Below are 25288 nucleotides of genomic sequence, written 5' to 3'. Positions count from 1 at the left end.
TTTAGTTTTCTCTGCATTCCAATGGTGCAATGATGACTGCCTGTTAGGAAGTTAATTGTTCTGCCTTCAAAGCAGAATCTGAATAGAATGCTGCAAGTACCAAAGCACAGAGTGAATAATGAGAATAAAATAAGATGCTGCATATCTGCTTCTTAAATTGAGATGTGCATCCTGTGTTCTGAATGAAGGATGAGTCTAGTGGGAAAAGGTATTTAGCCACATAAATAGAAAATGTATCATACAAAAAAAAAAAAAAAAAAAAAAAAAGAATAAGATTGTGACATTTCTTTTACCAGTGATTGAAAATATATATATATTTTAATCTAGTTGGGAGTGCAAAATATGTAACTTCATTTTGATGGAGGTGTTTAAAGAAATAAAACTGCAGATGACCTTTACATACAGGACATCATCTCCTCTAGTTGTTGATGTAGGGACCACCGTTCATCTTTTCTAGGGTGTGGTGGGAGGTAGTGATATTTTTATGTAAGTTTAGATAGAAAAAGGAAAATGGACAATATGACAGAAGGAAAAGTAACTATTCTTTAAATTGAAAAATAATAATTCATTGTAGGAATACGATTAAAATAGTGTGATTACTGAATAGTACAGTAAGACATTTCTGTCTAATGGTGTGGTCTACATATCTGTCTTTAATAGCAGGAGCTTTATGTGGGTACTGGGTTATGCTACCAAAATTAGCCTACAGCAGACATCGTAACAGCTCTATGAGTGTCAGAGTGTTTTATCTTAAGGTATAGTGAAGTCACCGTGATGGAATATGATCTTTCTGGTACTAGTTAGGGAATTAGGAACCACGCGTTGGTATTGATTTTAATATCACTTCACAGTGACGCAGCAGCTTTCTTACTCAATTTTCTCAATTTATTAAGTGAAAGGAAAGCATTTGTTAGGGAGCTAGTTTGTGCAAAACCATAGCATCAGTGTACTGGTTTGTTTTGCTTCTAGCATATACCTTCCAATTACATTTTATTTTATTGTTGAGCTTAACTGACTCTTTACTGAAAAATTCAATTCTTTTTTTACTTATTTGAGGGGGAAACTGAGCTGCTTATTCAAGGGTTTACACAAGTGTAGATATTCCTCAGAACAGAGAGGAAAATATTTTATATTTAGATATTTTTATTTGTTTTAGTAAGTTTTTCTGTGGTTTTGGATGTGTTTTTTTTTCCCTAGGTTGTGCATGTTATCAGTGGATAGAGGCAAATTAGGAAATTTTCATACAATGCCGATTCCCTTTTTAAAAAAACAACAAAACCAGAGCTTTTTGTTTTCTTGCTTTAACTTAAGTTTTATCTTTTCTGACTGAATTACTTCTGAATTATAGGAAGAACTTTTTTGTTGCCATTGAAGTTGTAGGAAGAAATATGGAAGAAATATTGAACTGTACAAGGAAGTATTTTGCTGGTCAAGTTACTGGATCAGTTTTCTTGAGTATCTGGCGACAGGCTGGCTTGGTAGGCCTCATCCTAAAGAAGATCCTTGTAGAAGATGAGATTCCCTGTAATATGCATGTGCAAACAGAAATGGATAAATTGCTTTTGAACATCAGTAGATCATAGAAGAATCATAGAATTGCTCAGGTTGGAAAAGACCTTAAAGATCATCAATTCCAACCACAACCGAACCATACTACCCTAACTCTTAACAACTCACTGCTAAATCATGCCCTTAAGCACCACATCCAAACTGTTTTTAAACACATCCAGGGATGGTGACTCAACCACCTCTCTGAGGAGTAGCTTAGTTGTCTAAACCTACTCATTTTTGCATAATTTTCCTGCTTATCTAATTTATTTCCAATTGAAGTGTCCTACCTTACTTAGTCATTCCTCATAAGAACACTATTTCATACCTGGGTTGAGAGTAGGTCGAAACAGACAAAAAGATTTCAGTTCTGTTATACTAAGATACAGTGACCAGAAGAGCAGGCAATAGTTAAGAGATCAGTAGACAGAGAAAGTAGAATAGTGTGACATCCTGTCTTGTTCTGTAGTCACTTTCATTGTAACTCCTTCTATTTTGTTTGCCTCCTGAACTGTTACTGGTCACTTAGCATGTGTTTTCATGGAAGAACCTGAGGCCAGTGGTAGCTTGTCCTGCTTCAGATATGGTGTGGCCAGCAGGACTTGGGAAGTGATTGTCCACTTGCACTGTCACTGGTGAGACCACACTTCCAATATTGTGTTCTGTTTTGGGCCCCTCACTACAGGAAATATGTTGAGTTGCTCAAGTGTTTGCAAAGAGCAATTAAGCAAGTGAAGGGTCTAGAAAGCAGGAGTTATGAGGAATGACTGAAGGAATTGGGATTGTTTAGTCTGGAAAAGAGAAGTTTAAGAGGAGACCTCATTACTCTCTACAACTGAAGGAAGATTGCAGTGAGGAGATTTTTTGTCTCTTTTCTCAGACGACAACTGATAATAACTTTAGTAGTATTTTCAGCCATGTTTTCACCTTTTGTTTACTGGAAAATTTAAGCTAAAAACAGAGATCGGTACCCATTATTAACAGATTTCTTTTTTTTAGGAACAACAGGGTAACTTATTTTGAATATGCTCTTGCAAAACTACTTGGTTCTACTTACAGTTATTTAAGTATTTAAGGAGAGAGATTAGAAGTCTTGCAGTTCCTCTAAGATTTGCGTTGTTTATATAGATGTAGCCCTTCTAGAGATTTACTCAGAGTAGTTTTATTTCTCCATTGGAAGAGATCGTTTGAATCTCCATCTTGCTTTTGCAAAATGTATTTTGTTAAGTACATTAAAATTACATATGTCGTATGTAATTCCTCTGACATACAGGTCCCTTGGAGTTAGTGGAAGCTTTGGAGCATGGAGGATGTCCCACGGCAGGATGTAAAGGAGTTGGGCATGTTAAAAGAGCAAGACATATTGGCCATCATAGGTATGTGCAGTGAAAATGATTTTTTTTCAATTTAGTAATGTCTGCATGCATTTTTTTTAATTGTTGTTCACAAGAAAACTGATCCTGTCTGGAAAAAAAAAATACTAGATTTTGTAAAACCAAATAGGAAATGATTTCAGTTGCCATGGTGAGCATACTGAAATAAACATTAGCAATCTGTGGCTTCATTTCACCAGATGAGATTTCTCAAACATCATTTTTGTCACTATTGATAGATTCTGCTAATCTGGATTTTCCTGTGAAGATTCCATAGCTTGCTGTTTGATTTGCAAAAGGTTATAGACGAATATGTATAAAGCAGTAACTTTTGAACCTTTTGAAACCAGGTCACTAATGTTTTTTATCACTTGAATGTTTTGTTCTGCTCAGCAGGGGTAAAGATTTGCTTGTTGGCTTGAAAAAAATACCAAAATGAAAATTCTGATTCACACATTCCCAAATTACAGCCTGAATAACTTTCTGTTTATACTGAGTGTTTCTAAAGATCATTTTGTTGAACACTTAAGTGTAATACAGAAATGCGAATCCCCCAGGCTCTCCTGCAGTAGAGCTAACCTAGAGAAAGCAGATGTGTGGGAGAATAGAATGATTCATGAACACACCGGGACACGGGAATATTCACTAAGCCAAAATTTTACAGTTTTTGAAATGTTTATAGTATGAGATTAATCTTGAATATTTCAGTAAAGAAAATACAACTACTGTAATATGTTGAGAATTGAATATCATAAATAGCATCAAATAGCATTTTCACAAATCAATTTCCAAAAATTTTCTTTGAATTCTTTCCTTTGAACAATCATAGGATTGTTTGTGTTTGCTAATGTTTGTCACTTTGTGCTTTCTGCTCTACTGTCACTAGAGGATTTCTCTTGGGTAATTTGTTTATATTTTTCAAGAATATTATCAGATTCTCATGATCCAAGAGATAGTGCAAGAGATTGACATTTTTGGTGGCAGAATTACATCCTGTTGATGAGAATTAGGCTACAGGATTTTGGTGGCATATCAGCACTGGTTCAGATTATTCTCACTTTTTTCCTTCTGTCTTTTTCTGTTCGTGTTCTTTTTTCTTTTTCTTCTTATTTGTTTGTTTGGTTTTTGTTTGTTTTATGCCTTTCCTTTTCAAAGGCTTTGTGGATCTTAGTAGGGTGTCTGCTTAAATAATCTAATCAGTACTTAAGAGGTACTTGCTCTTTTTTTTTTTGTCTTGCTGAAAAATCTTCCTGGCTTCTTAACTGAAATTCATTTCATATACTGATAGAGTGAATCTTGTATGATTTCTTAATATGTCTGATATGTAAGGCAATAACGTCCAATTTAGGATATTTTCCTTAACATGTTTGCTATCTCATTATTTATAGTCACATGAACATAACCACCATTCTCAAACCAATGCTGAAACTTTAAAAATAAAAAAATAGGAAAAAACTTATGTGAATGTGTCAGAAAAGTTCTTCATTTGTGATCTTCTCTCTAAATACATTTTGGTATTAAAAATTCTAATGTTTCACAGGGAAAGGATGAGTAAGAGAGGTATGTTTAGTTAGTCCATGTATTCTTTGCTTTTATAGCTATATTTTCCACACTATTTAAAGTTATTATACTTACTCATCCTGAATACTGAGAAATGGCAATCTATTGTGTTTTATTTTTATTACTGTCTTAGCAATCCTGTTATTTACATATGAACTGATAGTTCTAAGAGATAAAAATATAACCAAAGAGATTTTTTTGATTGTAAAATAAATTTGCTTTTTCATAGCAAATAAATTAGCATCATAAATATCGTATACTGCAGTTGTATTAGTTTGCTCTCTGTGTTGATGTTTTTTGTGGGTTTTCTTTTCTTGAGTGTTTATGAGGAAAATAATGAATTTCTTGTTTATCTGGGGTCTGCAAATTTGAGGGTCCAAGTCACCCAAAAAATTCTACAATTGTCCTATTACTTTTCTTCTGAAATAACAAAGACATTTTGAAATTATTGTAATTATCCACATCAGGTTCAAGTCCCTTGGGTCTCTTATCTTGGCAACCCTGAAATGTACTTAACTATGCTTATCTCTTTTTTTTTCATGATGAGGTATGTCTGTCTACAGCATAAATTTCTGAGTGCAGAAGAGATTGTAATTTAAAATGCTAAACAGTTCTGAAATCATGAGAACTTCTTTCTTAGGAAGCAGATAAAAGCCTAGATGATTAATTATGTAATGGGACTAAAGCTTTTTTTTTTTTTTGAAAGCTGATAAGGACTGTTTACCAATCACCAGTTGATCTAGATTTGTTTTGCTGGGCACTTGAAACAGAGACTGGTGTGCATGTCAGTAGCATGATGCAGATTACCTGCATATTTATGATTAAGTTGTATATTGTATGCTTTCTAATATTTAATATATTCATTAAGTCTGAGCTGTAATGCAAAACATTTGGTTGCAAGCCGGTCATTTCTATTTTGTATTAACTCTCCATGAGTAAAGATCAAGTTTGCTTCAGCCAACAGTTCTCAATTGCATGATTTTCAGGCAATTGGAATGGGAAAAAAAAATTAGTTTGTAGTTCATAATTAAAATAATGCACATTGCTAAAGAACACAAGTTAAAATTTGTGTGGTACTGTTTTCATAGTAGTTAATACGAAAACTGGAAGTTTTCTCCTACCATCAAATAAGGATGACAGGAAGTAAACAGTATGCTGAACTGTTTAGGAAGCATTAGGAGCAAAATGTAAGCATTGACAGCATTTTATTAGAAACATCATCTGTTATGTGAAAGTGAACTGAATGCATCATGATGGAGACCATGTTCTCAGAAAACTGTGGTGCACTGGAAGCCTCAATTCACCAGTATGTTCCACCTATTTGTTCAGTGCCCGTTGAACTAAATCTCATTTGATATTTTTGCCAGTCTCCAGTTTCATTTTCTTTTACATTAAGGGTGTTATCCCCAGACAAATAGGTTTTAAGCTACTGTTGACTCAAGTTTATACTGTTGAAGCAACTTTATGCTAAAAAAGGATGCACAGATGATAAACACATTGTAAGTTGTTGAGAGCATTTGTATCATTTGTTACTAGGATAGTTAAAAATATTTCCATAAAGTCAACTGAAGTAAAAACATCACTAAGTAAAAATAATTTTTTAAAAGAGCTTATAAAATAATTTTTTTCTTTAATTAAAAAAAATAAAATCTAAGTAAGACAATATTCAGGAATAGTTTTGCTATTATTTCATACCAATACTGGTGATACATAACTTGGATAGTGGTTCTACAGGTGGGAAGTAAGAACACAAAGTTTCCTGTGCTGCTTTCTGTACTTTTTGGGCAGTCAACAGGTTGCACTATACACGCTTCTTCTCATTAATAATCAGTGCATTCTTTGTTTGCTTTTTTCAACTAACACAGTGCTCACAAAATAGTAGCTCCCTTTCTTCAGTATACAGCAGATAGCTTAATTGCTGTGATTTGCTGATCCTCCAGAGTTGAAAGGTAGCTGATTACTTTCCTGTGGGGGGGCACGGAGGATGTTAATTTGGGTATTTATTTACTGAAACATGGGTTGAGCCTACTAAAGCAGCTCAGATGATAATAAATTATCTTCATGGTTTCAAAGATGTGAAGCAGCAATAGAAGATGTCTGACACCATCAGACATACAGTAGGGATTTTAAATGAAGCTGCCACTTCTTGCCATGCTGCCTGTTCGTCTGGAAGAAATCAGTACCCACAGGTCAAGGATATCTGATCAAATTGTAAATGGGCTTTGAACTTCTGCTGTTTTCTGTTTTAACACTGGTTGTGTGTTAAGGCATGAAGTGAAAGCTGCAGCAGAAATCCATGTACAAGTTGAGAGAAGAGTTAAGAATCCTAATTTAATTTTTAAATAACCTAATGATCAAGACTTCTGAGCACTTGAGTTGTTTCTAGAACTTAGTAATGTATACATCAAATACTTCTTTATGCGTGAATAATAAGATTAACTTTTTAGTCTTTGTAGTATACAAGCTCAACTGTACTGAAGGCTGGAGGCACTGAAATTCAGGACTGATTGATTGATCTAAAGCCACCTAGCTCATACTGACTGTTCATTCATGCTGTGTTTTGTTGCAACAAAGCTGACAGAGGAAATCATGAGCATTTGTTTTGTTGCTCCAAGTAATAGAAACATCAAAGGACTGTCATGGATTTTTTTTTAACCTGATGTAGCAATTCAAGTGATTAATTATGAAGAAAAACTCATCTGAATTTAATGCTGTAAAATTTCATTTATATTATAACTGTTGTTGACTGAGATTGTTGTTGTTCTTCAGTTTCTGTTTTTGAAGAAAATTCTAAAGGAAAAAAAGCAAAACAAGCAAGTTCCAATGAAAAACTGAATTTCAAGGCTCCTGCTAACTTTTTAATTTAAAACATACTACTGGTTTTGGAAATCAGAAGATCTACTAGAGATGAAATTGTACTGTCAGATTTCATTGTGATGTAAAGCCTATTTAATAATAATAATACGTAGCTGAAGTTAAATAGCTATTTGTTTGTGTTTAGTGGTTCCTTGAGATACTCCTTCAAAATGCTCAAAACATCCCTGTGGGGGATGTTGGAAGTTGAAAGAAGATTACATGCTTTATTTTATCAGTGGCAGAACTGATATTGACCAGTATATTCCCAAGTTTCTGATAACTGTATATTATCACGGTGGTATGGGTTTGTCACAGTCGGTATATAAATCCCGTTTGTGTTGGTTCCATAAAACCATTTTCCAAATAAAAGCCTACATTTTGCAGCTTATACTTCATTTGAAAGTTAAAAAAGATGTAATTGTGATGCATGCAGTAGTATAGAGGATTAAGAATATTGATCAACATTCCCTAGTCTTCCTCTTTTCTCCCTCATCCTTTAGTTCATTGTTTTTAATTGCTTTAAGGTGTCCAGCAGACACCAGTTCTCAGATAAAAACAGTAGGTAGAAAATGACAGTATAAGTATATAAACAAATCTATAGTAAATGCCAAATTCTGCTTAAATAAGTTGATTAGAATAGCACGAGCTGTATTCTACTGACATGCTTTTCCTCCATAATTCAGGGTCAGCATAGCTATGTGAGGATTTTAAAAATGTAGATATTGTCTTGCTCAAATTAACCAACTGAAAAAAAATCAAACATGCTGATAGAATCTTGTTTTGATAACCCCAGCAAGATACGACTAACTTGGGTAGTGTAGCCCTAGGGACTTTCCTCTTTTTATGGTACTGCTGAAACATAAATTGCCACTAGCTTTCTAGGTAGGTTGGTACGACCAAAATTAGACCTTCTGATAGGAATTGATTCATATTTGCTGTGAATCCCAAGCTTCATGGGTAAAAGATCAGGAAGATGTACAGCATATTTTGAATAAAAGGCCTTTTCTAATGCTCTGCTTTGTAGAATTAGCATGATACTTAAAGCTGATGGGTTTTTTTTTTGGTGGTGGTGGTGTTTGTTTGTTTGTTTGTTTTTTTTTGTAATTCAGAGGTGGCAAGGCATGTTGCTGGCAAGGTAGACTGTTGTTTCTATTAGGCAGTCCTGTTTGGAAGTCATTATCACTGAAACAAAAGATTGACACGGGTTTTGGAAAGACAGTTGTATTCTTGAAAGAAAATAAGCAAAAACCTAGAATGTAGGTTTTGAATTTTTTTACATTTTAGCATTATAGAGGTTCTTATAACAATACAGATAGGTAGGAAAATCATAATTTTATAGTTAGCATAGTAGCCTACTAAGATAAACATGCTTTATTTTTGGTTAAAGATATTTGAAAGCTGGGCTTTTTGTTGTTCACTGTCATGACATATATATATCTTTCAGAATTTACTATATTATCTTTGAAGTATACCTCAGTGTGTATTATGTATTTAGGATATTATACCTGTGAGTATGTTGACTGAATAACCAGTTGGACATTCCGTAGATAAAATTTTAGTTCAGTCTGGTGTGTTTTGCATTGCTGTTGTTCCATTACCTAGCTCTTGGGCAAGCACAGGTTTTATGACATTGAGAGGTATCACAAAAGTTTTCACATTTGTTCAAGTCATTATCAAAAGCACAGTGTCAAATTATCTCACAAACGGGACTGCAGTGAAACAGGGGATGCTGAATGATAGAAAAATGTATGAAAAACACACTTCTAATGCAGCAAAAGTCTTATTTGAAAAGATGGGACATTCTCTCTCAGCAGTGAGAGAAAGTAGCCATACCTCATACTGCCTTGCTTTACAGTCTCTTTGTGGACACTATGTCTTGCATGGAAAATAGCCATAGGAATGTGATTGTGTTATTTGGAGTAAGAAGTTTATATCAGTGGCATCTTGTATATTATGTATAAAATGCCAAGAAAGCTTTGCGGGCACTCTAAACATTCATCAAGCAATTTTCCAGAACGTATGCTGTAATATAAATTAATATAATTTATATTCCATAAGTTGATGTAGAAATGAAATAAGAAAAGTGTTCAGGTTGCAGTTTTTAATCAGTATATTTATTAATATTTTCATGTCTGACTACTTGCATTTTTCTAATCTTTTCTATGTAAATTGATTCCATCCGCTTCTAAAAAATTGGTCTCAGATGTCATTTTATTTGAACTAAGTTGAAGTCTGCAAAGTGAATGAAATTAAGGAACCATTTCTCTTTTTCACCTTCTAGTGCAGTCAGCTGCCCATACTCCGAGATGAACTTGAACAAGGAAAGCCTCCTACCTGATCGGCTCAGCGGGGAGTTGCCTGCAGCCAATCATGTCCCCAGAAATAGAAGAGTGGAAGCAAGGGAAAGATCCCCCTCTCCTATAATCAAGTAATTCTGATTGGACCCATGCCTATGACCAGCTCTGGTGCTTTATTTCAGAGTTGTGTAGTATAGTTTGTAGTTGTGTAACGGCTGGATAGTTTCAGGAAAACCTGTCTATTTATCTGCATTTTCATTTACAGGGAAGGAATGGTTTCATCAGTGCTCACTGAAAAGATCACTGACTACTACTGATTCTACTATGTGTGATTTAACAACTTTTCAGTTTCTCATTCAGTTTAACTATGTAAGCTGGAATTTAAAATGGGTTGTTTGCCCATTGGTTTCACTTAAGAAAATGATTTATTTGCGTTTCTTTTATTTGCGGGGGTGGCCTTACTGACATGGATGTAAATTAATGTTACTCTTTGAATAACCACTATAAATTCTGCCATTATTGTTGGAGTGGGGAATTGAATTACTGGGTGTGAGTTTTGCAAGAATACGCATAACTCCATTGCTGAAGCTTCTTGAAGGAGTACTGTGAAAACACAAATGGATGTGATGCCAAGATGATGATTTCTAACAGAAATTGTGAATGCAAACTCCTGTGCTCATTTTGTGTTAGAGAGATATACAGTTTTAGAAGGAATGGAGAAGAGAGGCTTCTTTTCACGGGCTACATTAAAGTAAACATGAAAATGTGAATGTTTATCCTGAAGATTCCTTCTATGTTCCTCTGTTACGACCCAGTATTTTCAATGGTATTTCAAATGAGATTCTTGGAGTTGGTTTCAGCTACATGCGTTAAAAGCAACATATTCAGCTGTCACTGAGCACTGTTTGGTTCAATTGTTCTTGAACATCTAAGATTGTAGAAATCTGAAGTAACCCTAATTACCCTAATTACCTTCTGGCAGCTAGCCTGAATGTGGTCCCAGTGAAGCCAGTGACAGTTTCACCAGTTTTCTCTTTAACAGGGACAGCATCAAGCACTTCTGTTTTAACAGTCCCAGCTGACAGACTGCATAACATTTGTAGGGTCCTAAATGAGTCACCATATATTGTAAAAGATGGGATAGGAGGAAAATATGATACTTCGAATTCTTCTTATGTTACAAATATTTGAAATGGAGAGTTTATTATCAAAAATAACATTAGGCAGATTGAACAGTAATGCTGTTGAATTTCCTGCAAGTTTTACCTTTAATAAGAAATACTTTGTGATTTAAAGTTTTGTGGTTTTTTTGAGAGTCTGACATCTACTATTCTGTTGATGCTGAGTGAGAAATTTCTGTGTATTCTTCAAAAAACAAAACCAAAAAACCCACAACCTTATTTTTTTTCAATTACACTGATGATTCTTTATCCATAAAGAAAATAAAGTGAACAACAACTCAACTTCTCTCTTTTTAAAACATTTTGTTAATTTATTCTAAACAGTGACAGAAAATGCCCGAGCCCTGGTCACATAGGCACAAAATCTGCAGCTCATAATCGATCATCTGGGAAAACTGTATCAGAAACAACTAAGCAGGAAGACAGAGAAAGTGCATCTCCTTACAAGAAGTCCCAGTTATGTGATGTGAAAGAGAAGAAGCCACCTGGGTAACTATCAGTTCCTTTCAAAGTATGGGTTGTTTAGAGACTATTTAAAATGCAGCTTACTATAAATGCAGTACAGAGGTTTATCTGTGGAACTCTTGGAAGCAGTGGGGAGGAAGAAGAAAGTTCTTCATATTGGAAGAGATTCTATTGTATTAGAACTAGAAAGCAATGGTGTATCACAATTTATTTAAGAAATAAGTAATACATATCAGAAAGGATAGGAAAAATACTGCAAGTCAGAGGAATTACTGAGAGTAATCTCTTAACTCTCATGCTTAGAGTCTTTTTTTGACAAAGAATGGCATGAGATAGTAGTACATTGGAAAATAATATTTATGATATTATATGTCATTATATATATATATATAATGAAATATATATATATATATAACTGAAAATATATATATTTTCAGTATCAAAGATAGCCTATATATATATATATATATATAAATAACTGAAAATCTAATACACTTCTGTGGGGAAATATGTGAGGCAACAGCATTCCTTTCCCTATTTAATTAGTTATACCGTCAGTGCATTATTTTATTTATTTTTCTTTCCTGAACTAGTATTCACACTTTCCTTTAAGACAAAAGGTCCTGCAGTAATATAAGGTTAAACTTTTATTATGATTATTCTTTGCTGTCATTTTTTCTTTAGAACATTCTTTCACATTATTTCTACCATCTTTTGGAAAAGATCTATTAGGAGCATCAAACAGTGTTAATATATCTTTATCACAAATAAATAGCTTTAGTTAGTCACACTCCATTGAATTTGAACAGCAAAAAAAGACAGAATGACAGTAGTGTAGTTTGTGTTAGTTGTCATTCTGCATTTCAGTCATATGTATAGTAAATTCTCTTCTTTTTCTTCTGGAAATAACCACTGACTTTACTGAATATCTCTAAATTAATTGAAGAACAATGTGTATGGTCTTTTTTTTTTTAGAGGGTGTTATCTTTATGAAGCCCTAAAATAGCAGATAACCGTGCTATCGGTTCTCTCATTTTCATTCAGAGAATAACAGATTTGTGCCAACTTTGAACTGCCCAGAGGCCCAGAGGCTTTTTGAGTTGTTTGAAGTGTTTGAATGCACTGATGACTCTCTGCATTTTATCATCTAGTTTTCCACATTCTTTATATTCTTTATATCCAGCATAGCCAGGGAGAACTTTAAGTTGACTAAGCTTCCTTTTAAACAGGTATGAGAAATGGTATTCACAACATTAGGTATATTTGAACTATGAGAAATGGTATTCACAACATTAGGTATATTTGAACTACTAGAGTTATTAAATATTGAGCATCTGGTTATTACAATACCCAGAGGATATTTTCAGATGTTTATTCAAAGTACATATGCATTATTGAAGACAGATATGCCTACTTTTGTGCTCTTCAGCAGCTGAGCTCATTGTATGGATTTAATTATGTTTGTCTTCAGTACAATTGTGTATGTCTTTATGTTCCAGGTAGTGTCATGTTTCATAGAAGTACTTGATTGAGGAACCAACCACATACACAACAAACCATAAGATTTATTTTGCTGTAAACCTAAGTCATATTCAGCTAATTTCTAGTTCCTCTTTCTTTCTCTCTTCACTTTTAATAGATATAAATGTAAGCAATGGAATTAAAATGGAATTAAATCGTGTCTAATGTATTGTGTGGCAACTCTGTCTATAGCAGAGGGTTGTAACTGGATGATCATTAAGGTCCCTTCCAATCCAAGCTATTCTGTCATTCTGTGATAAACAGATCTGTTTCTTCTATGGTTTTGTTTTGAGGTTAGCTAATCTTGATGGCTAACAGGATGTTAGCTCTAGTTTGGTTTTTTATCAGTGGAACACTGGTGAAGATATTCTTGTTGATTGCTTCTCTGTTATTTAGTAAAGCGTGAGTTCATATGGGTAGGTTTCTTGTAGTCTTTAAGGACTTTTAGTCTGGTGGCTGTTTTAACAAAATGTTCCTTATGTACCTAGTATCTCTGAGAGCTCTACATCTGTGATGATTTAGCAAGAATTGGCCAATGTCCTCAAGTTACTGAAAGAAAGAAAGAATGCACACATAATGTTAGCATGTTCATATAATCTTCATTTCTATAAGAAGCCAGGCTGGAAATATCTCATGAGAGTATGAAAAAGAATTTCTCAATGGGTGGCTTTAAAATGAAAATATCCTCCTCCCTCCCCCCCACCCCCTTTAAAAGATCTCTTATTTTCATTTCTCTTGCCCCATTTTTCTCAATAAATTTCCCCTCTTTGCAGATGTTTGGATTGGCAAAGCTGAGGGTTCAGCCAGAATTATCAAGCGAAGAGTGATTCTATAAGAACCACTCAGTAAGAAGTAATGCAAAAACTAAAAAGTAAAATACTTCCAGTGGGGTCATTAACAGCTGCACAGTGATATGTCAGTACAGTACAGGAGCTGGGATGGAAATGATGGTTGAGTTGAGAAAAATAAATAGATAATGTTTAAAACAGCTCATGAAAATGGCCTGGATAACCAGTAAGGCTTCATAGGAGATATAACTGTATATATGTTCTTTCAGTCTATCCATCTTCTGCCATGGACACATCTATTACTTTCATTTGCATGGCAATTTTCTAGTTTCAATTATAAAGAAAAATGTATTGATCTGATTTATGTAATTTTAGTTTATACTACCCTTGAGCCTTAATTGCAAAATTCATGTCAGTAGGCATTAGTGTTGCCATCTGTGTAAGTCAGAAATTAGATCCTCTTTTTTTGATTTTATGATGATACGACATCCTTTGTGTGGGAATTTTGCAGTGTTAGTAATGATCTAGCATTGTTAGCAAGCAATGTCATCATGCTTAGTGATTTTTATGAAGTATTAATAAAAATTACGTCTTATTTTCGTCAGAGGAGTACAGACAAAGGACTCTGTAAAGAACAAAGAGTGTGAAGAAAAAGAGACAGGAAATAATCTGCTCATTTCAAATGAAATTAAAGGTAACTTGTCAATGCTTCTTTCATTTGATATTAAAATCTGCAGAACTAAAAAAATTTCTTGTAATTCTTTATAAAACTGCATTGCAACTTACTTTTTACATTTGCTCTTTGTATCCAGTTGTTGGTGGTGTTTTTTTGTTTTATTGTTTTTTTTTTTTTTGACAGTAGCACTTCCAGTGTTGTGTTTACCTTATAATCATCAAAAGGTTTCCTAGGAACTTTATTGCAGTTGTAAAGATGAGTGCAAACTGAATGCTGACATAAAATGTTTCCTTTCACTGACTTTTACAAATAGATAATTAAGCCAGTCTGAATGGTTCATTTATTGCTTCAAAAATGTACTGGAAAAAAGTTGAAGATGCAGAGTTATACATTACAGTTATAACTTAGTGTTAAGGTGACCTATTAAGTTCCATCTCAGTCTGTTGTGCAGTTTAATTTCTAGCAGCTTGTGCAGAATGGGTGTTTTTCATGTAAGTTAAAGAGGGAAGGCTAAGATCTTTACTTCATTAAAAAACTGGAAACTGTCCAGTTGAGGACCACCAAGATCATTAGGTGGTGGTGCATGGTGGTAGAGTAAGAGGCATGCTCATAAGTTGCTTCAGAGGAAATTCTGTCTGGATATAAGGAAGAATTTCTCACCCTGAGAAAAACTGAAATAGGCTACCTAGAAAAGGACTTAGTTTGGCAAGATCCTTAATAGCCTAGTCTAATGCTTTGTTCTCAACAGAACATCATAAGGTCTCTAGAGATCCCTTCCAACATGGATGTGGTTTTTGTTATCCCATTTTCTATAGTTACATATAGAAATGCTTCATAAAGCATTTTGATTTTGTCAGAAAGGACTGTTGAAGTAAAATTTCACCAACAAGCTTTGCTTACTAGTTACGATGCTTTTCTGTGAAGGGTCCTGCATTATTTGATTTGTAAAAGCTGGAACACTTCCTTAAATTACTGTTTAACAAAGTGATCCTTTGTCTCCTTTCTGTATATATGTTTAATGCCTGTTTCATGCTATAACCAAGGAGCAGTAGGTGGGGAGTTTTACTTCAAATAGGTGCTCCTAACCTGACCTAAAACACTAATGTAATCACTTTCTATGTGGGATAAATTATATATTCCAAACCAATCATACTGTGCTGGCAGAAATCTGTAATAGGAATTTTAGTCCTAGCTGTTGGCCACCAATCTATGAAAACTAAAACAGTAAGAATGCAGATATCTGTGAATAATAGCAGCTTCCTGGAACAGAAATAGAATGGAGCCATAACAGAAGTGAGCAATCCAAACAAGAATATCATAGAGATTTGTGATTGTATGAATGATTGCTAATAAGGAATACTAGATATTGATTTGTTGTTGATTGTTTCATTCAAAAATGAATTCCAGAGGTTTTCCACAGTTTTACTCAGCAACTGGGAAGCATTCTGTCCTGAGTTCATAGCAGACGTTGCTTTTGCATTTGCAATGGACCTAAATAAACATAGATGTCTTATGTAGTTTGACATCATTTAAGGTGTGACTCTTCACTCCTTCCTCCTACGCACATCTGCAACTGCTGCTGCTCTCCAGACAGCAGCAGCAACAAGCAGCATTTGGCTGAAGCCACTCTCCCACCTGTGCATTACCTTTGAGGCGAGTGGGATGGGATCCTCCTTCCTTCCATGACGGATAAGTGATATAAAAAGGGAAATGTCCTTGCAAAAAAACCCATAGAATCACAGAGGAGTTAAATGCTGTTTTCTAAATAAAACATTCAGTTAAACTGGGAGCAGGGAATTTGCAGACATTTGTGGGTATTTTTCCTCAGAAGAACTGAAAAACTTTTTGTTGTGGATGAGACATAAATGTGTGGGCTGGAGCTGTTCATCTGATTCACTTAGAATTTTATAGCAGTGCAGTGCTGGTTTTGGTAAAGTTTTACAGCTCAGCCTTGGCATTTAGTTAGTTCTAGTAGTACTGTATAAATGTTATAAGTGGGTGTTATTTATTGTATCAAAATATTTAAAATTATGTGACCTATGGTGTGATAGGCTAACAGTTGTGTTGGCATAGCATTATGTTGTATTGAAAGAACTTTTTCCCTTGTAAGAATAGTTATATTTATATAGAACCAATATAATCACAATCATACTGAAAGAAGTCTTAAGGTACTTTTTTCTGGTGTAAGCAAAACCGTACAGCCTTGTTAGGAAGGCCCATATATATTAAAAGAAATGAATATGATTTTACTGTGACTGATCTCATCACTGATTGAGGGATTTAATGCTTGTTTACTACTTTCTCTTGTTGAAGTTATTGAAGAACCCAATACCCAGAGGTTTCTGTCTCAACCAGTTGTTGTGTCGTCAAAGCTGCAAATCCCTGGCCTACCCTTGCGCTGGGAACAGCAAAGCAAGCTCCTGCCAAGTGTAGCTGGGATCCCAGCCAGTAAAGTTTCTAAGTGGAGTACAGACGAGGTAGGTTTTCCTTGTATCTTTTGTCTCACTGCCAACATCTTCAAATTCTTAGTTGATTCAGAGCTACAGATTAACCCAATAAATTACAAATGATACCTCAGAAGATTAAAGTCAGCTAGACCAACAGATCCACAAAATGCCCATTCAGCTGCCATCCAGTCCTGAAAGAGTATTCATTTTGTATATGTATAATATAGGTGTAAGCATACCTAGAGATATGTAGATAAATGTATATGTATATATATAAAAACAAGTAAATTTATGTGTATATTCACTGAGTTTAGAGAGGGAAAGAAAAGTGCTAAGTGTATGGCCCAGCAGGTGCTCAAGGTCTACACTGACGTCTAGCAGCATCACAGATATTTTGTGGAAGAGTATACTGGTCAGCTTGAACTGAGGATTATTCCCTATACATAGTTTGGATATGACACACTGTTCTAGAAAGTTAGAGTGTAGTGTGGAGTGTGATAGTATTTTGATGGTCAGAGCCCTACCACTGTTCAGGTGTGTAGTCATGCTTGGGCAGAGAAGGTCTAGTCCCTGCTTTGTTTTCAGAGGTGGCTGTAAGTGGAGCACCTTTCTGCAGATGAAACAGTTGGATTTTCTTTAACCAAAGAAAAAAAGAAAATTGAAATTTGATCAAGGATTTGCTAATTCTTCTGCTGTAAAGAGAGAAGAAGAGAAAAGGCAGTAACTAATCTAGTTTGTGAAAAGAGAATCAATAATAGAGGACTTGCGATTCTGGATCTTCCTGCTAGAGTAACTGAGTGATTTTGAGGGAGTATCTATATTCCAGTCTTGGATGTCCTGTGCACAACAGTGACACGTGCTCCAGTTTGCTAATCCTTCTCCTTACATGTACAGCTCTGAGACCCCATGCATTGACAGAATGTGGAAGACTTAAACTGAGGATGCAAAAACAGCTAAAAACCATTGCTTTAATGCTTGTCAGCATTTAAGATTACTTTGAGAAAACACTAGTCTTACTAAATCTGTCATTTTATTCTTTGTGGCAGGTCTCTGAATTTATACGGAGTTTACCAGGATGTGAAGAGCATGGCAAGGTATTTAAAGATGAGGTGGGTACATTTTATTTCAAAAAATTACGAAGTAGAAAGCTTATTGGAAAGATTAATAAGACACGTAAGAAGTGTTTGGATGAATTTTATGTTTGAAATCAGAAGCAAGTATATGGACTGTCAGGTTGTTTTGCAGCTAATGGGGTAAGAAGAAAGAAGATAAAGCTAGCTAAGTGTCTACCAGGTCTTATCTGATAACACTTAATCTTGAAGCTTTTCCTCCTGACATAGCCAGTTTATCAATGTGATTTGAATGCTTGTAACTAGGTTAAAAGGAGTGCGTTCTTACTTTGTGAGCATGCCAGGTGTGAATTTCTGGAATCTGAGATAGTTATACCTTAGTTGTCATTAGCAAGTGTGAGGGCTTTTCAGTACAGTAGGCCTTTATAATCTGTATTGGCTTTTGTGTTTCCTCTCAGAGGTTTGTTACTCCTAGTACTTCTTCATTCCAAAAAGGCTAATTGATCACAGATTGACAGTGCAAATAATTCAGGTGTTTATCCCCACCAGGCCATATGAATGGGCAAAGTGTGAAACTGTAATACCCCATGTCATCCACCCTTGCTAGCGGAGAATAACTGTGGTACTTAAACTTGAGAAGGTAAATGCACCTCCTGAGTATGGCCCTGCTAATCCTCTCCTGTGACAGAAGTTTCCAGGCTGTGATATAGATTTTAATTATAGTTTCATATCTAAGGACCAACAAGTTGCATCCCTCTGGGCATTTTGCACTTGTTTAGATTTTAGGCATTTTACAATTGTATCTGCTATGCAGACCTAGTTCATCTTGCGTCACTTAGGAGGACTCTCAGAGAAGTTTAAAAATCAGTAACAGCTGGGGCACTACTGATTGAATCAACAGATGGGAAGTGCCACAGAGATGGATAAATCCCAAATATTGTTGTTTTCAGACACGTAAGAAAATTCTTGCCCCCTCTAGGGGTTAAGCTCCATTTGTCTCTCCAGGACCATCATCTGCCAGTGGACTGGCTGGCATCTGTACAGTTCACAGAGAAGTCATACACAACTACTAATTCTAACTGACACACAGGCATGAAAGATGCTCATTCTGGAATGCCCTATCAAGCTTACAACAGAAGGTCTTTCACTAGGTGGAAGGTGTTGGTTCAGACTTCTGCTGTGGAGATGAACCCCTATCCTTATGTTATGAAGTTGCAAAAAGCTGGGCACCCCCACACTGCAATGCTTCTGGTTCTGAGCCCATCCAGTTTGGCTTTGTAAACAAAACGAGTTGAAGTAATCATGATAACCATGTGGTGCTGTTCTCACTGCCGTGCTTCTTAGCTTTCAGTGCTGCAGTGTTCTGCCTTAACAGCATGTCTGATTCAGAAAGCTCATGTCCTGGTCCAGGAAATGAATTACACTAGTTCTATCTCAAGTCAGTATCTCTAAATCTAAGCAGTGTTCCCAGTTAAACACAATTGACTTTTAGGCCTAACTGTCCTGCTTACACTGAAAAGTTGCTGAAGATACCAAAGATACTGAAGGTTACCAATAAATATTTGCCCCAGTTTGCTCTGGCATGTGAGGGCTTTGGTTCTTCATGTTCTGATTTAGAATCCTGGTGACAGAATGATTTGCTTACAGGAGAATATTCTCTTGTAATGTTTATTACAAAAAAAAACCCAACACAACAAGAGAAAAAAAAGTGTTTTTTCAAAAGTTGCATTTGTATCAGAGGCAGTTTTACCTAGTCTAACCCGTGTTTACATTTGGGGCATTCATATTAATTTCCTATTGAATGGACAGAGAAAAGTGGCCTGAAGAGGGATCCAGTTCTTGAGCTGGGAATTAAATCTGTAGGCTTGCTTTTGAAGGCTTGCATATAAACAAGGAAAAGCTAAAATGGCAAAATTAGTTACTATGTTGCAGTACTGCTGAATTCTACTTCATTGACCTATTTTACATTTTAGTAGCTTTTATTTTATAATGTCAGTATGAAAATAAAGACTGGCTAGCTAAAAATTAGCCAGATAGTTGTTTTCAAGCAGAAAGAGGATCATCATCCTGTTCTTTTGGACCAGCTAATCTGTCTAAAAAAGTTATAGCAAGGCTATCCTGAAGTTTGAAAGCAATTGTATTCAACTATTCTTTTAGATTGTCGGGTAAATTTTCTCTTTATGTTTTCTGAAACATCTATACTGCTTCACTGTCAGACCCGTTAATAGCTTTGTGTGTTTTTCTTTTAAAGCAAATTGATGGAGAAGCATTTCTGCTAATGACCCAATCAGACATAGTCAAAATAATGAGCATTAAACTGGGACCAGCCCTAAAAATCTTTAATTCCATTCTGATGTTCAAAGCTGCAGAGAAAAACTCACACAATGAACTTTGAAGATAATGGAAAACGTGTACAAGCCAGCTTCCTCCACTGGAGCTCATGTTTTATTCAAAGCACAAAGACTCACCAGAATTATTGAGTAAGGACTCTCAGAAAGGAAGAAAAGTATGTTCTGCACTGGTGGACTATTCATATTCTCCTAGAGCCAGTATACATCTGAATCCTTCTGGGAAGTGCTCACGCTTTTAAGAAGGTACTTTTTAACAACCAAGTCAGCTTGTCTTATTTACCAAACTAATGCGCTAATTCTCCATGGAGGGTTAGGATCTCTAACGTTCTCTGGTCATCAAGAAAAAACCTTCATTGATTATTTATGCTGTATTATATAAGGGAACATTAATATTTTCTAAGAATTCCTGAATTCTGCTTCGTGTACCCATTTCACTTTTTGGTAGCTATTATTTCTTACCATCGAAATAAAAATTGGTTAGCCAAAAATTAGGCTATGGGTAGCCAGATGAGACTGTTATGGCTAATGCAAATTTGTGCCATAGTTTAAAATGAAACGGTTAATGTTACATATGTGACACTTTATGCTACAGCATATAACTTTACAGATTATAAAACTGTCTGTTTGCTTGTAACAAAACAAACCTTGTTGGGGTTGAAATTATAATGCTTTTTTGATAACTGAATGTTTTTACTTTTGCACGATTACAAAAATGTTATGTGAGTTTTTCCACCAGCATCTTTAATGTATTTTACCAAAAGATCGGTATAGAGAAGGCTGCAACTGAAAAATAAAGTTTGACTTCATAGAAGACATTCATTTATGCACAATAGAGCCCCAGCCTTTTACATGGGAGTCTGCTTACAGTCCTTCCACACATGAAGGAAAATACATGTATTTTGAGGTAAGACTATTAGCAAAAAAAGAAAATATATTTATTCATGTCTGCACATGCTAGTCTCCAGTATACTTACCAAAACAGTGGAGAAAAACAGTGTGCTAAAGCTAGGACTGCTACTCTGGCTTCATATGCAACATAAGCTTGTATTCCTAGTGGTGGAAAAATTATTTAACCCACCACTTTCCAGTTGAAAAATCTGATTTATAAATGAAGCATAGCTGGAAAGCCAAAGCATGGAGGGAAAAGCTACTTAAACACATATCCTGCGTAGGCATGAACTAGGTAAAAGGCATGGGTTTCACCAGGTCATTAGCAAGGCTGCAGATTCCACTAGCAGGTACTTGGAGGCTTATTATGTCAGGGAAATTTGTTGCACTTGGTATATATACGTAAGATGTAAACCAGATGCACTTTACACTGGAGAAAGCCTAGTTACTAATATACCAGAATTTTGCTTTTACAAGAAGAGAGAGAGGAGTTGAATCAAGCTTTTGGCAGCCTGCTTCTTAGTACTGAGGTGGGCAGTTGCTTAGTCTGTAGTTAAGAACAGTGTTTCCATTGCACAGAACTTGGAGAATTTTAAATCTTCCCTCAGATTTCACTAGGCTGTTCTTTGGCTGAAGTTCCTTAAGATTTCAAGAACCCTTTGTGCCCCTTCCAGATCACACTGGTGACTGGTACCTGCCATAATATGAGGTAAAACAGGGTCAGTATGAAGTAAGTTGCATTGCTCTATTAATTTCCTTCCATAGCATTGCATAAATAATATTTTTACATTTTTTGTTCAATATTTGTACAGTCAAATTGCACTCTTATTGTACTACAATACAAATAAAACCTGAATTGGACCTGTCTGTTACATTCATGTATGCCCAGGATTCTCAAATTAACCTGGATGTTTCAGAGGGTGGTGTGGAGTAGTTCTTCACTGTAGTTTATTGTGTTCATGCATCTGAAAGAGCAACTCAGCTACTGCCAGCTGATCTCACCCAAAACATTTCCTAGATCCATAAACTTGAATTTTGTCATTGACCACAGCTGACACGGAACAGAAAATGTTACATTCTTTAGTTTTCTTTCCTTCCATGTAGTTCACTTCCTTGAACTCTCACTTTCGGTGTGTATTTTTCTCTCATGTGCCAGCTCTGGAGTCTTCAGGGAGAACCCAATGTTTTGCTGCTTCACAGTAATCACTTATGAACATTACCTGAATTTTTATATACCTACTTATAGCATACTATGGCTTAATGAAATGGTGTAGTTAATTCTCTTTACAAGATGTAGAAAACTTCATTTGAATGATGATCTCTCTATTTAGCAAGAGCATAATCACTACATTCTTCACTTTTGTATGACATGTGATGAGGTAACAGGGCAAACTCTGTTACAAAAACTACACCCAACAAAAGCAGTAGGACATGAAAATTACTCCAACACAGTGGATCTTTGAAATGGTAATCGCAGTGGTTTTCAATATTGTGTTGGAGATGACCCAGCAGTTACATGGCTAAGAATATCCCACAGTTTCCATGAGAGACAAGTGAAAATCCTGAGACTTCTTTCTGCAAGAGTCAGGCCGTTTATTGCAGTATTCTTCTCTCATGCTGCACTGTTCCACTGTAGTCTCTGAGTTGGACTCACCCTTGTGCAATCAGCACTTAAGAAAATGTCTGCAGCTTTCCAAGCCACATGTTTGTGTGTGCAGAATACTGGTGAATGTAGATACTGCTTGGACTGCATCAACATTTCTAAAAACGGTGAGAAATGAAACTCTTTAGCAGAATATAGTGCAGTTAGGTTTTTTTGTTTTGTTTTTTAAAAAGCTATTTACCATCCTGTATATGCAACTAATGCAGTGGTCAAGCTTGCTGGCAGCTGCTACTGTCCATCGCTGTGAGCTTATCCAGAGTCATTCACTATATCAGGATTTTCAGATGTGCAAGGCACTTAAAGAGTTAAGAGGGCTATGGGAGGAAGAAAAGGAGACCGTGGAAGAAGAGAGAAGGGCTCCATTTTGTGTGGGCAGACAGGACACGTACCATGTGGAGAAGGCTGATCTGTTATGGGGAAAAAGCTCAGATGGAAAATGAGGCATTTGTTTCCCAGCACAAAAGCTGTTGTTACAAATGCACATGACAGCATCCCAGAAAGTCATTCTTGCTACTTTGAGAACTGATCTCAGAATCCTTATTTAGCAAACTTTGGATTAATGTTAAAAGAATGAAGAAAACATTTTGTGCATTGAGAAGAGCATGAAAACTCATCATCCTCCAAATTATAAATCAAGCCCAGTATTTTAAAACAAAGAAATACATTCAAGCACTCTCAATGATCACATGAAGATAATATAGTGAGAGAGGTAACAAATCTTTAATTTGTGTAAATTCAGAACATTAAGTGCTCGCATTAACTTATGAATACATTTTTAAATTCTGATGGTAAAAATATTGTCTTCATTTGTAAAATGCTCTGGGTGGAAAACTGATACATAACACATGTAGTAAGTAAACTAGAAAATCTTATTTTCTCTAATGCTTCCAGAACTGCTTTAGACAATTTTAGATTTTTTAAAAAGTAGCCAGTACAATTTTTAAAAAGCAGACATTGTTAAACATAAATGTTAGAAATATACAGATGCTTTCACTAGAACGAGTGCGCTGATTTATCTTCACAACAAGGAGATTTGACAAAATTCCAAACGTTCCTGAGATGAGTACACTAGCAAACACTGGGATGTTTAGGCATCTCTAGCCCTCTTTTTACCTGACCTGGGAGGAATGCTTGAGGGATGTTCATCTCAAAGATCAGGGACACCAGGAATTTCAGCGTCCTTTGGATTCTGCCTGGGCACTGGATATTGAACACGTGAAATGCAGCCACCAGTGCTGCCAGAGCTGTGGTGCAGTCACTGAGCCGGGCTACCTCTTGTTTTTCTATGTACAGAGCAAACCCGCATGAATTCACATTGAAGGGATTTTTAACTTCCAACACTGGTGTCAATACTTTCACCTAAATTAAGAAAAAGAATATTTCAAATGATATCACAGCATCATTTGGTGAACTGTAAGTTGTAACATCAAAAAATTCAGTAAGCCTAGTAATACTGCTTTGAATTTAACCAGCATTTCTGCGAATATTTGCCTTTCATCCAAAAGGCAGGAGAATGTCATCCTTCTCCAGGCCACCAAGAGGCTGAGGGATATGCCCAGGCAGCTCATAGGAGCAAGACCACAGCTGCTGATGCTGTCTCCTACCTCCTCGTTCACTGCAGCAAACAGACTGGAGTCATCTCCAAAGACATCTGGCAGAAGTAAACATGCAGCAGTCATCTTCATATCTGTGAAAGACAAGAATTTTCTGAATTACAAATGAAAACATTCTGGCACTGTGGCATCATCCTGGAAAAACAGACTGTGGCTTATGAAATAACTGACAGCTCAGCAGTGGAACTGCTGCTCAGTTCATTTTGAAGAATAGCTTGTGCCACAGTAAAGGTTTAGGTACCTCATCTGGAAACTGGCCATAGTATTCAAACTCATAAAGCTATCACAAACTCTAGGTTCCAATTGGGAAATGCATATCTTCCTTATCCTTTAGTGGTCCTGGCACCAAGCTTGCTAGAGTTCAAGAAGCATCTGGACAATGCTGTTGATCATGTGGTCCAATTTTTGGGTGTTCCTGTGTGAAGCCAGAAGTTGGACTGCTTATGTGCCCTTTCCAACTCAGGTTATTCTATAATTGATTTGACCTCCTGGAATTATGCCTGTTTGGACAGCAAATGACACTCTCAAGAAGCACTTCTCAAAGATTTTAGCTCAGGTGTAGGGATCTACAGCTGCAGTTCAAGAAGAGTAAATTTTACAAGTAACTCCTTCAAATGTTTTGTCCCTACAGAACTAACCTCACCCCAGTTTTCAGATTGAAAGAAGGTGAGTGGCAGCAGTTTCTTACTCCCTTCTCACAGCCAGGAAGCCAAACACAACATAGAGCTGTGTGTGTGACTCAGATCCCTGCTTTTCAGAGACTTTATGCTATACCAGTTTTTGCTTTCACTCCTGAAGTGTATTTACTCCTGAAGAGACAGGTTACTTGAAAGACAACAGTAAGTACTTCTTACATTGTTTCACTTCCAGCTTAAAAACAGTCCTTCTCTTTCGAAGGGAAAATATTTTTTTACAAGTGTTCTTCTAAGTTCTTAAAGAAAAGATGTTAACCTCTTTAAAGGCCACAACCCCTTTTTTATTGCTGAGCATG

General features: G+C 35.8%; 2 protein-coding genes across 11 annotated transcripts in view; one reads left to right on the top strand and one right to left on the bottom strand.

Annotated features, from left to right (window-relative positions):
- L3MBTL3 (L3MBTL histone methyl-lysine binding protein 3) overlaps nucleotides 1–21882 on the top strand; it is a 76309-nt gene extending 54427 nt beyond the window's left edge. For 9 of the 10 annotated variants that reach the window (XM_031610425.2, XM_090135799.1, XM_090135801.1 and 6 more), the window contains 7 exons: nucleotides 2822–2924; nucleotides 9619–9765; nucleotides 11140–11304; nucleotides 14195–14283; nucleotides 16579–16742; nucleotides 17759–17821; nucleotides 20034–20258. In XM_031610425.2, the coding sequence (XP_031466285.1) occupies nucleotides 2822–2924; nucleotides 9619–9765; nucleotides 11140–11304; nucleotides 14195–14283; nucleotides 16579–16742; nucleotides 17759–17821; nucleotides 20034–20177 (875 nt within the window). In that variant the 3' untranslated portion in view covers nucleotides 20178–20258. Of the gene's footprint in view, nucleotides 1–2821; nucleotides 2925–9618; nucleotides 9766–11139; nucleotides 11305–14194; nucleotides 14284–16578; nucleotides 16743–17758; nucleotides 17822–20033 lie in introns of all 10 variants that reach the window. The other variant, XM_090135802.1, reaches the window with a different exon arrangement.
- Nucleotides 21883–23083: 1201 nt separating this feature from the next.
- SAMD3 (sterile alpha motif domain containing 3) overlaps nucleotides 23084–25288 on the bottom strand; it is a 33026-nt gene continuing 30821 nt past the window's right edge. Inside the window, exons 8-9 of the mRNA XM_031614281.2 lie at nucleotides 24289–24371; nucleotides 23084–24043 (exon numbers count right to left, since the gene is read on the bottom strand). Of these exons, the coding sequence (XP_031470141.2) occupies nucleotides 23753–24043; nucleotides 24289–24371 (374 nt within the window). The 3' untranslated portion in view covers nucleotides 23084–23752. The remainder of the gene's footprint in view (nucleotides 24044–24288; nucleotides 24372–25288) is intronic.

Source organism: Phasianus colchicus, chromosome 2 (genome assembly GCF_987193195.1).
Source record: "Phasianus colchicus chromosome 2, bPhaCol1.hap1.1, whole genome shotgun sequence".
Taxonomy (NCBI): domain Eukaryota; kingdom Metazoa; phylum Chordata; class Aves; order Galliformes; family Phasianidae; genus Phasianus; species Phasianus colchicus.
Note: the sequence above shows the minus strand (reverse complement) of the source record. Positions and strands in the feature narration are given on the sequence as shown.